Source organism: Siphateles boraxobius, unplaced genomic scaffold (assembly GCF_051911475.1).
Source record: "Siphateles boraxobius isolate OS27281-9 unplaced genomic scaffold, OSU_SipBor_1 86, whole genome shotgun sequence".
Taxonomy (NCBI): domain Eukaryota; kingdom Metazoa; phylum Chordata; class Actinopteri; order Cypriniformes; family Leuciscidae; genus Siphateles; species Siphateles boraxobius.
The window spans coordinates 2038182-2056299 of record NW_027509215.1 but is presented as its reverse complement, the minus strand read 5'-3'; the positions used below and the strand labels follow the sequence as shown (position 1 = coordinate 2056299).

Sequence of the window (18118 nt, the reverse complement as noted above, 5' to 3'; positions counted from 1 at the left end):
AGAACAGCGGTGATCGGTCATGAGTCATTCCTCTTTCTGGCTCTAAGTTTTATGTGACATCACCTTTCTAGAGAAGTTCTGTTGCTGTAAAGTACTGGTTATGTACTAGTGAATTTGGTAAAAAGTGAGCGGCTTGATGTAAGGCCATCAACGGCTTTCTTCCTGTTAGGAGCTCTTTATTAGATCTGTTCTGTATTAGATCTGTTCCTTTCTTCCATATATTTAAACTAAAAGCTCTGCTTCATATTTTAAATCATATTCTAATCTTATTCTGGTTTTGCTTCATGACACAGATTCTACATTGGACATCAATAGCAACCCAAGACAAGTACGAAAATGTCCTTTAATTAGTTCATTAAGTTTCTAAATATTATTTATTAAAGGGATAGTTCACCCTAAAATGAAAAAAGAAGAAAGAATGCAATACAGTTTTAGATCAAAAATACATGCAATGCAATACATCCACGGTCTAAAAACACTTTCATTTTCTCATTATATACATTGCACCTTTTTTGAAGGTCTGAAACAGTTTGATAAAGGATTTGCTCTCCATAAAGCCCCTTGTTTCTGAGAGCCTGCTCTTTTCTGATTGGTCAGACGGCCCAGTCTGTTGTGATTGGTCTACAGATTACAGCGCATGTCAGACATGAAATGCCCATTACCACACCATTCATTACCATGAATTTCAGCTCTGGAAGCTTCCTCGGCACTTATATACACAGTGCGAACAGAAACAGTTTTACCGTTTCAATTGAAGCCAGAGTCCTCATGCTTTGGAAGTCTGTGCAAAGTTGATTTGCTTTTGCAGAAAACAGCATCTACGACAGGTTGACAGCACAAACCAAACTCTTCCAGGCCTCAGCTACAACAACAGTGTTTGAGGGCGGCTCAAAGTAGACGTTGTTCACGGGCAGCCAATGAAGACCGTAGGCAAGCTTTATTCAAATTTATTACAAACCAACATAGGTTTGTGCAGGAAGTAAGACTGGAATTGCTGACAACTCGTTTCAGGCAGTTCAGAATCTATTTCTTTTGGGAGACAAGTCCATTGATTGTGCAATTTGATCTTTGAAACATTACAGACGTGTTGATTCACAAACAGCTATATTACACACTACAAGAAATGTAATATACAAAAGCATAATAGAGGCACTTTAATAAAATGCATTGGCCCCACAATTTGCAAGATTATTAACACAATATGGGCTGAATAGGAAATTGACAATTGGTTTTATGCTCTTAGTTGGCAACCAATAATTCAAACCAATAATTCTTAGTTTTCAAGTCTGATCAAGTGTCCACTGAAAAGTTTGTCATGAAGAACATTGACCAATCTGACCACAAACAGCTGTTGTTAATGCATTTTCCCCAATCAAATAGGAGCACTCACATGTGTTTTATAGAGTAGAAAATTTATTTATTTTGATATAAAAAAAGGATCTTTCAGTGTATCTCTGTCTTTTTCCTCTCCCTCCATTTGCAATGGCCGCTTTACTGCCTCCTCAAGCACATAGTCATGTGACATGTTACCACGGTAACATCTCCTTGTGCCGCGGAGGAGGGCTGCTCAACTGTCCGCCGATGAACATTCATACTTCCAGCATATTTACACCACTTGCTCCCCTCACCACACAGATACACTCTTACACGCACTTCTAATTTACGCAGTTGCTGTGAAACCAGCAGCAAACAAAAATAAGAGAGTATGTGTCAAAGTGCGTGTGAGTGTGCATGTTTGTGTATGTGTGTGATAGTGTGTTGTGAGCGCATGTGTTTTATTTTCTATGCATGACACAGGGATGTGCTCCACAGCTTCTGTTGCTCAGCAACTGTCCAAAATTAGAGCCACTGCTAAATGTGAACAAACAGATTATGACTACCCAGGAAGACCCAGAAAGTGTGTGTCTTGGACTTACATGACACTTTATGTTCAAGTAAATGTGTAACTCTTTAGGTTTGGTATGTGCTTTAGTGATTCTGGTGCCTTAGGCAAGTTATTACATGCCCTAAAGGGAACAAGTAACTTTTGTGACAATACTATTTGAATATATTTGCTAATAAATAAAATGAATACATTATATTTTCAATATTTAATTTATATAGCACAATGGAAACTCGGTTACAGTTTTTTCAGGATTCTTTGATGAATAGTTGATGAATGAGTTCAAAAGAACAGACTTATTTGAAATAGAAATCTTTTTTAACTTTACAAGTGTCTTTACCTTCACGTTTTATCAATTAAATGTGTTCTAGCTGAAAAAAGTATTAATTTCTTTTCTTTTTTTTACTTACTGACCCTAAAGTTTTGAACCGTAGACAGTTTTTACATCATTATTTTGTTTACTAGAACAATTAACAGAATACCCATATAAGCTACCTCACAACTCTGACTTTTTTCTAGCAATTGCGAGTTTCTATCTCGACTTTATTTCTCAGAATTGTGAGATATACTGTGAACTCGTTATTGCGAGTTATAAAGTGCAATTCTGAGGGGAAAATGACTTTATAACTTGCAAATGAAAGTTTATATCTCTATTTAAAAAAAAAAAAATGTAATTGTGACTTTTTTTATCTCACAATTCGGACCTTTTTCTCACAATTCTGAGATTGAGATATATCAGTTTGGAAAGGGTTACAAAGTCATTGAACCACAGTGCAAGCCATTACTTTTAAATAGAGTACTGGTGAATATTGCCAGAAGTGGTTGACCGGACAAAATTTCTTAGAGAGTACAACAACACCTCATCCGGGAAGTCTCAAAAGATCCTAGCACAACTCCCATGCATCTTAAGCATTAGCTTAGTTCAGTGATCATGGCTCAAATCATCATCTGAATGGATGAAAAGAAACATAATTCAAGTTTTAGAGTGGCCTAGTTAAAGTTCTGAGTTGAATACTATAGAGAGGATGCGTCAGGATGTGAAAAGAGCAGTTCATCCTCGAAGACCTAGTTTGTCAGGGTTAAAAGAGAGAGTTCTTCAAAGAAGAGTAAACTGAGATTATTCAACTGAAACGAACAAAGGTGGCGTTTAGTTAAGTTATTGTGTTAAGCAAAGTGTTGTACAACCAGATATTTGGTTTAATATTATGACATTTACTTTTTCACAAGGGTGATTTGAATACGTCAACTATTTTCACTTTTCAAAGAACTAAATAATCATTAAAATACTTTGTGTACAACATTACATTTTGTTTTAAAAACTACAACCATTTAGTTCTCTAAATAATGAAGGGGCTACAAATAGGGCTGCAGCTATCGATTCTTTTTGTAATCGATTAATATAGCACTTAATCGATCGATTAATCGGATACAATTTTTTTGTGTGTTTTTAAACAACAAAACAAATAATGCATAACAAAAATGATGTGGCTGTAAAATGATCAAGCATTTGGCTTTTATTTCTCACAAAAAACAGGTATTTATTCCAACTCCAACATTTGGCTCCAAAACTAAGCCTATTTATTGCAATTTTTACCCATTTAGTGTTAATAAGTGCCAGTGCCAACAATTATATAACAATACAGTTACGTCAACTTACTGTAAAACATGTATAACATGTAAAACTATGAATAGCCTACAAACTCCCCAAAAGTACGAGTGGATTTGGAGAAGCAGGCTGGGGAGTTTCATTTTTTGTTGTTGTCTGTAACTATTTGGCAGACGTGACATACAAACAAGGTTTCGCAAAGACTACAATACAATATTTGTTCCTCCATCACGTCCCGGTGTATACAGTGAATGCATGCTGAAATGATAGTTGTGTGGCTACATAAAAGTTTAAGCATATGTGATGCATTGCCGCAATTGGTCTGACTGGCGCGTGAGAGAGACAAGGGTGCATGCGCGTGCGTGTGTGTGTGTGTGAAGTAGGGGTGGGCGATATAGCCTCAAAATTCTATCACGATATTTCAAGAATATTTGCGATAATGATATTTATGACGATATAGACATTTTTTTGTTGTTGTTGAAAATTTTCTTATTATGTTTATCTCGCCTAAATGTTTGCTCACTCATTGCATTTTTACAATGTGGTAATTTTGTTGTTAAGAGTTTACACAACACAAGGAAGCTTGATTTCAATCTTTGAATTAAATGTTAAATGTGTGTAGGTCTAACACCAGTATTCAGAAATACTACAGAAACATAATAAAGTAATCAAATGTAAAATAACACATAGTCTTTTAGTTCTGTTTCCTGATTAAATTAAATACATAGGCTAATAATTCTCATTCATTACAATTAAAGCTATCTTTTGTTGTTTTGACGACGACATTAATGACAGACGCATAGCCTATGGCTGCTGTCACTTTTACAGCTAGTGCACGGATCCATTGCTGTTTTCATTATACTGTCTGTCACACTGTCACATGCGTTTTATACATAACCGACTGTGTTTATGAGTATACTTACCAAGACCGGAAGTTTTACTCAATTTTGCGTTCCCCCCCCCATTAAAGCGATATAATCCGCGAAAAATAACTTTAGTTTCTCGCGAGCTGTAGCCTACTCTATGTATGCAGGCAGTGCAACTCTCTCAGAGAGTGCGCGAGTAGCTTACTGGATAGTTTAAAACCGCTTGAATGTTTAAACTGATAAGAATTAAGAAGACTTGAAAATTATAAACTTTAGTTACGATGCACTGATGGCTAGATTGTGCAAGAGACCATTCAGTCATGTCCCGACTCCTAAACGCGCGCGAGAGAAGACGCGCGTCGGCAGCCCCGCTGAACACTCAAGCTGTTTGTGAAATTGCTAAATCGTCATCGGAGGCTGACAGGCTGCTCTCGCGATCAGACAGGTGTTGTTGTTGTGCGTGCTAGGGAACGTAAATGCGCCATACGTCATCGCGTCGCTATATAATTGATATCGCGATATGACACTTTTTTATCATGTAAAAATGTATACCGGTATTATCGTGGACGGTATGATATGGCACACCACTAGTGTGAAGGGGTTCTTTTTTTATGCTATAGCCTACTCTCTTGCAATTGAACGTGAATACATTTACTACTTAAAAACATCAAAGCTAAACATCATATCTAGTCAAACCGCATCACGACATCGCTACAAATACAGTATGGGATTAAAATCAGCAAACATCAATGTATAGGCTTAGGCTACGTTACCTTGTTTCAGCGACGCTTGGTGAAACAGCATGGAGTGGATGTTTTCGTTTCAGATGCTGAATCATTGAAGTCGAACTGTTGTGGTATGCCAGGTCTACTTTGCAGTAGACACATTGCACCTTGTTGTCCTTTTTAAGTTTGTAAGTTTGACATCTTTACTCTCCGCCATCGCGCCAACTAAATTCAAAATGTATCACGCACTATGGTGTGATCCCTGCGCGTATAGTGCACATCATAGGAATTTAACGAGGATTCGAGGCAGAGTTTTTGCCTCGAGGAATTTTTGTAATCGAGTTAATCGATTAACTCGATGAATCGTTTCAGCCCTAGGTACAAACCTCACACAACTGTATGTGAATGTGTTTGATGAATCGGCTCAAAAGTCAAAAGACACATTTTTAATTACGTTTGTCTAAATATCACTAATAACCCTACAGCATAAATAATGCTTAATATTTGTAGTATTTTAATACGTTTTAGTACGTTTAATACATTTACATACGATTTGTGATGTAGGTTCTGTCAGATCCAATACAGTTGGTTAATTCATCTTTCAACAAGTTTCTTGGCGAACTCTCCATTACACTGTGCCTCGCTTACCGAACAAAATGCTCCGAACAAACATAACAAAACACAAACAAATATAATCCTTCAACTCGATCTGGGACGCCATTAAAATAAATCATCCACTTGTTTCTGACGCTGGGATCCTTCTAAAGTCCGTAGAGAGACGCAAAGTCGCAAACCAGCTGTTTAAACTGGACATGTCAAAGCAAACGTTTTTTTCACTCTTCCATTTGTCCTGGCGACAGACTCAAGAGTGGGGACTATGTCAGAACCTGAATGGGCATCTGTAGTACACATACAGTATCCATTGTAGACAGTGTCAGTGATTAATTTACTTTTGGCGTGACAGGAGGCAGGCTTACGCAAATGTAGGGTGAATACTGGTAAAGTGGGACAATGGGTAAAGTAGGACAGTTAAGCTTAATAATTTCTATCTTTACATGGATATGTTTTTATTACTAAAAATCAACACTGAGCTCATCATTAGCAAGTATGTGATAAAAAAAAGATTCTGTGACTATGACATCACTTCTGGGGTGTGTCACATCATATTTAACAACCTTGCTGTGAACCGTGATGGTAAGTAAAATGACATAGCATTCTGAGGTAAATAATGTTAAGGTTATAAAAATAAAAAAACTCATGGATCATTTGTAATTGTTATATATTTTGTTATAGGATGTAATGGTGAATCAGAATTTTTAAAAATCGCATTCATATTAATCTTGTTGGAGTTTTTTTTATGCGATTTTGACACTGTCCCAGTTTGCTAATACTGTATTGTTAAACTGGGACAGGGTATTGTAATGGAGGAATAGAGTTCCCTTTTTATATGTCCCTCATAAATTTAGTTAGTTAGCTAGATATTTCAACAAAGACTGACTTAAACTACTTATATTGAGCTTGCTTGCTTACTGTTTATTAAAAATTAAATTTGTAGAAATAAATTAAAACCAATATAAAATTTTCTGGGCAGGCGAGGGAGGGGGTGGGTTGAATCTGCTGTACCTGCACCCCTTCTTAAAAAAAGTGATGTTTATATTATTGTTGTTGTTGTTGTTGTTTATATTGTTATTGTGTATTTAATTTATAAGGCCTACACTTGAATAACAATTGAATGTGTTTTAAGTGTCCCAGTTTGCCAATAAAGGTGTCCCAGTTTGACAGTAGCGCCTTGAAAAATGTGGTTTGGGGTCATTGTGTGTTTGAGGAAGAGTCATCCATCCTGTGTTTAATGTTTCTTTCTTTTTTATTGTGTATAGTATAGTAGAGCTCTTAAGCTATTTAGAATAGTATCATATGAGCGGTAGAGATGCGCGGTTGGCGGTTATAGCCGTGGACTCTGCGGATAAACCGTGGATCGGGCGGATGACGTGATGAAAAAAATCTTTTAATTAAATTCGGGTGGGTGGTGGGCGGTTTCTAGTCTCGCGGCTGTCATCAGCAGTGCCTTGAATCAGCGAATGGCGGGCGGGAAAATTGGTCAAAACGTTGATGCGGATGGATGGCGGACGGATGATGAGTTTTGTGATGCGGTTGCAAAAAAAAAATTGTGTATAATGAAGGTGAATTAAATATTAAGCTATGAAACTTGCAGGAAGTTTTAATGGTACAAACTAAAGACCTCTTATATGTCAAAAGATCAAGGCAAATTTGATTTCACATGTCATGACCCCTTTAAAAAGCAGTCACACAAAACTTACACTACACTTGTGATGACATCAAAATGTAACATCACTGAACTTACTTGAGCTGGACTGTGACGCTATTTTCCTCTGGAAATAAATTTTGTTGCATTATTTTCCTGTTATCTCTTTGTAACAATCTGTATTGTAAAAAGCGGTATATAAAGAAAGGTTACTATACTTGTGAGGACCTATCATAGACTTTTTATTCAAAGTCAGGGTAAAATGAAATTTGAAACAAGACTTGCAATAGTCTTTTCTTCCCTCTTGTGACTTAGGCCTATATCCAATTGAAATGGCTTCTCAAACTAGGAAAAAAATGTAGGACGGGACTTATCAGTAATTGATTGGACAATCAGTAATTGATTGGACGGTTCAATGGTTGTGGTTTGCTATTGCTGCATGTTTATCCCGACAGTTTGTCCCGCCTTTACACCAGTAAACACGTCATCAGAGAAGAAATGTCGCTGCAAGAGTGAGAGGAAATTATTTCGATTAAAGATTATGAGGGCACATGGATAAAAAAATTATGTGAACGAATACATAAATTATAATAAATACTGCAATATTCCAGAAAAAATAAGAATTGTCAATTTGGATTTTATGGTTATGGTTTATTGGATTTTAAACGGTTCATTTTAGGAGAAATCAAATGTTTATTGATCGTTTAAAGCCTTGGTTTGGTGCTGATTTTATTTATTTATTAGCATTTTCCTGCTTTTTATGGAACAACCAATCTGTTTTTGGGTTATGAACCACCATCATGCACATGCTTCCTTCTTTATGCTCTGGTCTCCAGTGAGAGCTGTAATCTGCTGTTCCCTGAAATCAGCAGAGAAATACCGAGCTTTTAACATCCACCTCACTAATAACCTCTAATGGGGCTACATGTCTCTATCTCCGGCTCCTTTGCTTTTCCTCACAAGTTCTACAGAATAGTTCACCCAGCATGCTTTGGGGCAGAGCTGCAAGGATGTGTGTGTATGTGTGTGCTTTATTATAAAGGTTGATGTGTCCTGTTATGACTCACCTCATAAATTGATGCTCCCATTACAGCCAATATGCCCTCAACATCGATCAAACAGCCAAGTTACACACGCACACACACACACACGCACACACACACACACACACACACACACACACACACACACACACACACACACACACACACACACACACACACACACACACACACACACACACACACACACACACACACACACACACACAGTGGCTTTTCATGTTTTATAGGGGACATTCCATAGGCGTAATGATTTTTATACTGTAAACCTACCCATCACAGAACACTTTCTGCACTTTTATATTTTCAAAAAACATCACTTATTATGATTTATAAGCTGGTTTCCTCATGGAGACCAAAAAATGTCCCCACAAGGACAAGGATTTTGGATATTGCCATCTTTTTTTCCCCATAACGTAGGGTTTACCTGAACAACTCACACACACACACACACACACACAGACACACACACACACAGACACACACACACACAGACACACACACACACACACACACACACACTGACAGCATTACCAAGACACAAAACAGGCATAGGGAAACTTCCATGACAGACTCTCTTTTAGGGATGGGACGATTACCGGTTTCACTATAAACCACGATAAAATGTACTGACGGTTAGTAATATCGTTTAGAATTCAATTATCATTAAAACCGTGTTTGATTATCGCGATTTTAATAACTCACTATAAATCCTGTCCAGCCAGCAACAGTCTGACGCAGGCGCGCAATGTTGGGTTTTTTTTTTTTCGAGAAGGAATGGCGGAAGGCAGTGACCGTGTTCGGGAGATTTTTTAGCCTTTTAAGAGGACCAAATCTGAGGTGTGGTCGTATTTTGGCATTTACAAAAATCCTGAGGGAAACTTAATCGAGGATGGTCACTCTGTCTGCAGAACATGCACAAAAAAAGTCGCAGTGATAGAGGTAAACACTTCAAATCTGCCGAGTCGTCTTGTGTGACCATCATCACTGTTGTAGCGAACGCAAGGCAAGTTAACTTTGATCTCAATACTAAAACTACGTCTGGGATCATAATTGGGCACAAAATGTTGTTTTGAGTTGACATATTTTATCTCTAAATAAACTTGAAGCTTAATTCCGCTAGAAATGTTCGCAGCAAGTGGCTTTGAGCCAAAAACGAACGAATAAGTTCAAACAAGACTATTAAGAGTGACATTTAAGAGATAATAATGTATATTCATTGTACGATTTTTTTTAACACATAATTATTGAATAGAGATTAATGTCTCTATTCTTAGCTGTTAAATCCATTTAGCGTACAAAACTCGTCCAGACAATATGATCACAACAATATTATCAAATTCTGTAAACAATAAATCAACTCTGATTTCATTTGCAATACAATCAAAAACGGAGACGCAAGATGACAAGTTGTATTTGAATGAAATGAGAACGCGCGTCCGTTGTGAAACATGGATGTGCGCTGTTATAATATGTTGCTATTGACGACGGTCATCATAAGGAAGAAAATCAAAATGCCACCGAATAGAATCTTGCTATAAAAAGTGCATAGAGCTGCTTGTTTTATTTGTTGTTTGTTGATTCTCAAATATTAAACTTGTTGAAATGTTTTCAGTGTGAGCATCAGTTCTTTTTTAACAGTTTCATCTTATTTTAACAAAACCGTGATAATATTGATAATCACGATAATTTCGGTCACTATAATCGTGATATGAAATTTTCATACCGTCCCATCCCTACTCTCTTTCAGGGTAGTAATGGGCGGATCGATACAAAGTATCGATTTATCGATACTGACGTCGAGAATCTAAAGTATCGATACTCAAAAATATCGATACTTCATTGTTTTTTTTTTACCAGTGATTTTGTTTATTTGACAATAAATCTAATGCGTACAATATGAATTGAATTGGATGAATAACCTATGTTAGTGAATAATTGTGTAGTAAAACCACTTCCCTGCTTATCTGAACTGAACATGCAAATGCTGCAAGCCAGAACCAATCAATCACAGAGAGCATTCACACTGCCAACAATGCATTCAAACCACAAATATATATTTTGTCATTAGATAGATCAGTGATTCAAACAATGATTAACAGAAGACAGAAAAATATGTTTGAGCTATTTCACAATAAACAAATTGTAGCATTGTGCAAATTTGGGTAATTCAATTGTTTTAAATTGAATGTTAAAAGTTCATACTGATGTTCTATTCTGTAACTAATTTTAATATAAATCATACATTGTCAGAATAAAAAGGTTACATTTTATTGGTGCAACAGCCTGTCACTGGCAGTCCCTTATGAAAATGAACATTACAGTGACCATAGTTCAAATAGGCCTATAATATTTTGTAGATTTCCATGGTTACCACTACAAGTAAACATTTTAACCATGTGTAGATAAAAAATATCATCTAAATAATTCCAATTGAGGCATATTGAATGTTAAAATGCCTTTCAAATATAATGTTTAGTGTGTATCATTACCCATTTTAATCGTAGTAATTCAATAATTTAAGAAATTTTCAAATTAAAAAGTTCATTTAAGAGGTATCGTATTGCTATCGATATCGACGATACTGGCCTTGGAAGTATCGGTATCGTATCGAAAACAAAATAAGTGGTATCGCCCATCACTATTTCAGAGACTTTTTTTTTTCTTTTGAACTTTGTCACCTTTAGTTATATAGCACTTTATACAATACAGATTGTTTCAAAGCAGCTTCACAGTGATAAACAGGAAAATAACAAACAATGCAAACTTCATCAAATATAAGACGGATTCAAATTCTGCTATAAAGCAGCTCTATACTGTCATTACTCAGATGAAGTCGGTTTAGTCTTGATTCAGTTAAGTTCAATAACTGTGTGTAAACTTCATCAATTCGGAAATTAGTTCAATTCAGCTAAAACCAGCTCTATAAGATTATAGAGTCGTTATTCACTTCAGTTCAATATTAGTGCCAATGTTGCAAAATTCATCATTTATGAAGTGAAGTCAAAACCACTATAAAGAGACTGAAATGAGATTTCCTATAGAATTGCTCACTGTAGAATAGTGTATATGCACTAGTGGTGTGCAGTAAATCATTTTTTAATTTTAAATGCCTGTACAGGCAAAGTAAAATTAAACAATAGAAGGCTACTTAAAAGTAGTAGTAGTAATACTGATCATGTTTACCACATACAATATGCATACTCATATAATTATTATCCTTGCCTCTTCATGCAATGGTCTTATATGTTGCACAGCTGTCTCCATTTAGCGGACTATGAAATTATCCCAGATTTGACTGTTTCCTCTTACCAACTGAATCACTATTGATTGGTGTGGATTGCTCTCCCTCACCATCCTCTATATTCAACAAACATCTCTAACAATTCAGTAGTTCTTTGTAAACAGCAATGACTGGGTTCATTTTACGAACAATACGATTTTCCTTGATTCTATTAGATAATAAAAGTGTTTGATATACTGGAAACATACAGTAACTTTTGCTCAAAACATCCCCATCAATCCAAAAAGAGCGTTTATTGAAACTAAGCAGCAAAAACAACTCGTTATAAATGTCCCAGATTTCTGACTTCAGACAAATAAATGCATCAACACACGACTGCCAATCGTCGCACACCAATGATGCCTATCACGTGATCAGACACTTGTATCTTGTTGCTAGCATGCAGTCATCTGATAGATTCTGAAATAAGACACCACCATCATTTTTCAGGCTTTGCTACTATAGACCTCACAAACATTTGATAACATTTTGTCCTTTATTCTGATTGGTCAACAAAAGCTGGTCAACACCCCTAGCAACCACTCTTATCAACGTAACGTTAGACGTATGTTCTCATTGATATTGTTCATTGAAGCTTATAGAGTATAGTGAGAGATAGAGCAAACGAATGTAACGTTACCTGCATTTACAGTAGATATAGAATTTTCCTTCAGGTCAGTCCAATTGACCCTTCGCTAAGCCACGCCCGAAAACCGCAACTGGCCAATCGTGTCTAAGCAACCGTAACTAGGGAGGGCGGGGCTTAGCGAAAGGTCAATTCGTAATAAAAAATTCCATTTGAATGTCCGCTGCTAAATCTTTTTCTGTTAACAGGGGTTTTACCGTGTCCTGACACTCTAGTCATTTGTCAGTTGCGTCTTGCTTCTCCGTGTCCACAATCACAACAAGTTTCAGTCCTTTCAATATAAAAGTCTTCTCTACTGACTGACTCACTCATAAAGACAGTCTTTGACGCCATCTAATGGCGAAATAATGTAACTTCTGTCGCTGTTCATGGTCAGGGACAATTTTTTTTTTTCCAGCGGAAGGATGCTCCTGGCTTTTAGTGATTTTACTTCATGAAAGTTGCATTGATACACATTTTGGCTTTAATATTTGTATTGTATGGTAACTGTTTTATCTGCTTCTTCTAAATGCCCTTCAGCCGTGACTTATTCATGATACAGCAGCACAGCCTCTCGTACCTTATTGCTTACTTAGATGTGTTGCTCATTTCACACCATAGAAGTCTTCAAGGACATGGCAAACTATAATTCCTATGGTCAAAGAGCGTGTGGAAAAGCGACACCGAAAAGTTTAACAATGAAAATTTATTTAATTTCACTTCACACGTATGAACTATCTTATAGTGGAAATGCCTTAAAGGGTTAGTTCACCCTAAAATGAAAAAATTGTCATTAATTACTCACCCTCATGTCATTCCAAACCCCTGAGAGTTTCATTCATCTTTGGAACACAGATTAAGATATTTTAAACTAAATCTGAGAGCTTTCTATCCCTCCATTGAGAGTCTACAGTTTGACACCACTTTGACACTTCAAAAAGTTCATAAAGAGATCATAAAAGTAATCCATATGAATCGAGCGGTTTAGTCAAAATTTTCTGAAGAGACTCGATTTCTTTGTATGATGAAAATATTTAATTGTGGTCTACTTGAAATTAGCTAACAGATTTGTAAAAGAGCGCCACCTAGCATCAGTTTATTTTATTATTAGCTGTGGCCTTGACATTGAGCTATGTTGCTCATGTGAGAGATGCAGGTTTGAATCTGTCCTGCTTTGCATCTTGATTACAATATATATTTTATATAGTAATATTATATATTACATAATATGAATATTATTTATTTATTTTTACATATTTATTTAGTTTGCTTTTTTATTAAGCTGATCCTTTCTTAATACCCCATTTCATTTACAATATTAATTGTCCAGCAATTGTCCTGAGAGTCAAGGCATTCTGTAGTTTTGTGAAAAGAAAATCCGACATACTTCGACTGAGACAGAGAGAGGTATGACCATTAGAGGTTATGATGATGCTAAAAGCTTTCACTAGAGACCAGATTCTGAGCATGTACCAGTGTGTAAAGCCCTGTCTGTGTGTGTGTGTGTGTGTGTGTGTGTGTGTGTGTGTGTGTGTGTGTGTGTGTGTGTGTGTGTGTGTGTGTGTGTGTGTGGAATATGTGTAACCATGGAAACAGCACAGATATAACCTACAAATTCGAAACCATAGTAACTACCAACAGGTCAACTGACGAATAGAGTGAGGACGATAAAGGAAATATTATGTGAGTCTGCATGTGTGTGGATGCCACACAATACATGTAGATTTCCAGACATAACAGCAGAAGACTGCATAAAAAGGAATCTGAGGACTTCACACACACAATTCCTCAGTCACTTGAAGGGCTGGGTATCGTAACAAAATTTTCTATCCTTATACCGATACCTTGACTTCGATACCGGTTCCTGAACGATACTTTTTTCGATACAAATTTTATCCATATAACATTACCTAAAAAAAAACTTTTATTTTTTACACTCATATTTTGAGTCTGTAAAAAAGCACCAGTGCTAAAGTTTTCTATGTTTCCTAATCATTTAACATGTATTCTTTACTTCAATGAGTTTCTGCCTTAACTTAATGCATTGTTTAACAATGAAACTGAATGAAAATTAATTGAAATGCATTACACACAGTCACCCCTGATAACTGATCACTCTAAATTGTAATTTAGACACATGCATTTTCTGTAAAGCTCCTTTGAAACGATATGTATTGTGAAAAATGCTATACAAATAAATGTGAATTGAATTAAATATAGGCTACTGGGGTGCGGGATATCAGCACACATGAAGCTTGCGCAAAGCACTGGCAAAAGTAGCCTAATGATTATGGATGTGTCGGGAAACGATAGCAAGGAGATATTTTAATTGTTTATTAATGAACAAGTGTTTACTAAACGTGTTGGCTGCAAAGATGATTATTGCGAATTTGCGATGCTGACTCGTCATCCCTGCAGTAGTGAACGCGCGCACGCCTATATGGATTAGGTAATCAAACTATTTATTTCTAATTGTTTCGTTTAAAAGTAGACATATTTTGAACTTATATAGAACTATTTCTCATGTCTGTGAGTAGGGATGGGACGATTACCGGTTTCACTATAAACCACGATAAAATGTACTGACGGTTAGTATTATCGTTTAAAATTCAATTATCATTAAAACCGTGTTTGATTATCGCGATTTTAATAACTCACTATAAATCCTGTCCAGACAGCAACAGTCTGACGCAGGCGCGCAATGTTGTTTTTTTTGTTTTTTTATTCGAGAAGGAATGGCGGAAGGCATTGACCGTGCTCGGGAGATTTTTCAGCCTTTTAAGAGGACCAATTCGGAGGTGTGGTCATATTTTGGCTTCTATAAAAATCCTGAGGGAAACTTAATCAAGGATGGTTACCCCGTCTGCAAAACATGCACAAAAAAAAATTGCTGCGATGGGGTAACGTTAAACACTTCAAATCTGCCGAGTCGTCTTGACCATCATCGACTGTTGTAGCGAACGCAAGGCAAGTTAACTTTGATCTCAATACTAAAACTACGTCTGGGAAATAATTGGGCACAAAATGTTGTTTTGAGTTGAAATATTTTATCTCACTCACTTGAAATAAACTTGAAGCTTCCGCGAAGAAAAGTTTGCAGCAAGTGTCTTTGAGCCAAAGACGAACGAACAAGCTCAAACAATACTATTAAGAGTGACATTTAAGAGATAATAATGTATATTCATTGTACACTTATTACACCGATTTTTTTTTTACCACATAATTACGGGGACATATTGAATAGAGATTAATGTCACTATTCTTTCCTGTTAAATCCATTTTGTACAGCTGCTTGTTTTATTTGTTGTTTGTTGATTCTTAAATATAAAACTTGTTGAAATGTTTTCAGTGTGAACATCAGTTCTTTTTTAACACTTTCATCTGGTTTTAACAAAACCGTGATAATATTGATAATCATGATAATTTTGGTCACTATAATCGTGATATGAAATTTTCATACCGTCCCATCCCTATCTGTGAGGCAAGTAGGCCTATCCTATACGCTGAGGTTTGGTTTATATGTGACGCGCTCCAGTTCTTGTAGTCGAAGGCGGATAAACTTTCTACTCTCGGGTGTATTCTGTGTGCTTTTAAGTGCCTTATCAGATTTACCGTGTTGCCGGTCTTGGCAGGAATTATCTTGTCGAAAATATTGCATTGTGTGCTTATGGCATCGAGTCGGGTACATAGGTACACTTTTGATCATTTCTACATATTTTCTATCTATCTGGGTTGGACGCTTACACAATCACATACACACTACAGCCACACGTGCGACGAGGCAGAGGCACGTCTCTGGGCAGCCGCGTAAACTAGTGTTTTTCCGCCACAGCCAATCATGCTGCATGTTTATTGTTTCACTGACGTTGACGAGATTAACCACTTAGGTACCGAAACTTGGTACCGAAAAACAAGACATGTTTCGGTACTCGGTAGTATCGAGGCAATTCGGTCGGTACCTAAAAAGTACCGAACTCGGTACCCAGCCCTAGTCACTTGCATACACAAATAAATACATACATATACGGTATATTAAATAAATAAAATGGTTGTGTTTCTGTGTTTAAACACAAAAGAAGATATTTTGAAGAATGTTGAGAACCAGACAGTTGATTGACCCCATTGACTTCCATTGTATTTTCTTTTCTACTATGGAAGTCAATGGTGTCCTTCAACTGTTTGGTTACCGACATTCTTCAAAATATCTTCTTTTGTGTTCAACAGAAGAAAGAAACTCATACAGGTTTGGAACAACAAGAGAGTGAGTAAATGATGACAAAATGTTAATTTTTGGGTGAACTATCCCTTTAATGCCTGTTCACACCATAACTATACAATAACAATAACTATAATGATAACAGTAAAGATATAGATCTAAAAATCATTCTAAATATACAACAATAGCAGAGTCCACACCACAAACCATGCTAGGATGAATCATTTACAGTAAGGATGAATTTTTATTTCATGCTGACTTTAAGATATTATTTGCTGAAAATGGTTTCCTACACTCTAGTATTCCATATTTATTACGATGCACCATTTTTGTCCTTTTTGGAGGATTAAACAACATATAGGTTTTTAAAGACATGATGGTGAGTAAATGATGACAGAATTTTAAGATTTCTATTTAAATACTCACATTTGGGCCTAAGACTCGTAATTGAATACCCAGTAAACAAGCACAGCGTGTGTCATTGCATGGCTTGGAATTCAGGAAGGAAATTGAATGAGAATCCTATACAGTATACAGTAGCACCAGGTTACTGATTACCTGTCGTAAAAAATTAAGCTTGTAAATCTTACCAGCTCAGCATCTGGTAATAGGATTGTTGTGCAAGTGTGTGTGGTCGGACATATCCAACACATGACATGGACAACAGGTAAGCAGTTCAGCTGTCTTTGATTCATCTCTCTCTCTCTCTCTCTCTCTCTCTCTCTCTCTCTCTCTCTCTCTCTCTCTCTCTCTCTCTCTCTCTCTCTCTCTCTCTCTCTCTCTCTCTCTCTCTCTCTCTCTCTCTCTCTCTCTCTCTCTCTCTCCCCCCCCCCCTAATGCAGTGCAGTACATTCACCAGCCCCCTCTGCCGGTAAAACGATATCATGATCATTTATATATATATAGGTCGCTGGTCTTTCCCGGATAAAAATGATTATATCATGACTCAGCTTAGGTATCCATAGCAACTAAAAAAGATTCCCATCACATTTTTTTTTATAATACATAAAAGTAAAAAAAAAAAAAAATTGATATATATATATATGTGTGTGTGCTTTTTAACCATTATTTATAGTTATATTAAATAAAGAGTGTGTGTGAGAGGAAATGACATGAAGTTAATCTTTTGGTCAAAGGTCATGCTTTCTCTCTGTTTTCTTAATCTAGGTTTCTGATTGTTTTGGGATGTCTGATTCTGTCTATTTTAACAACGTTCAAAGAGCACGAGGAAGATTCGGCTCACTGGCTTGTGATTCTGGTGAGTGTGTGTTTTTTGTTCATGGTCAGTCCAGGTTGAGTGTGTGAGACTGAATGGTTGAGAGGAAAATGAATGAATGTTTCTCTCACCTGTAGGAGACATTTACAATCTTTATTTTTGGGGGTGAGTTTGCATTGAGGATATGGGCCGCCGGCTGCTGCTGTCGATATAAGGGTTGGAGAGGAAGGCTCAAATTCGCCCGCAAACCGCTGTGTGTCCTGGGTGAGTTAAACACACTAACCCAAATTAACACTGAAACACACACAAATGTAGGAACGTTCATACAAATGTTTTTAAATAAATTAATACTTTCATTCAGCAAAGACACATTAA

At 36.5% G+C, this 18118-nt stretch overlaps 1 protein-coding gene across 1 annotated transcript in view; it reads left to right on the top strand.

The window, feature by feature from the left end:
- kcnq3 (potassium voltage-gated channel, KQT-like subfamily, member 3) overlaps positions 1–18118 on the top strand; it is a 55289-nt gene that overhangs the window by 13415 nt on the left and 23756 nt on the right. The window contains exons 3-4 of the mRNA XM_077221772.1: positions 17695–17785; positions 17881–18007. Coding sequence (XP_077077887.1) covers positions 17695–17785; positions 17881–18007 — 218 coding nt within the window. The remainder of the gene's footprint in view (positions 1–17694; positions 17786–17880; positions 18008–18118) is intronic.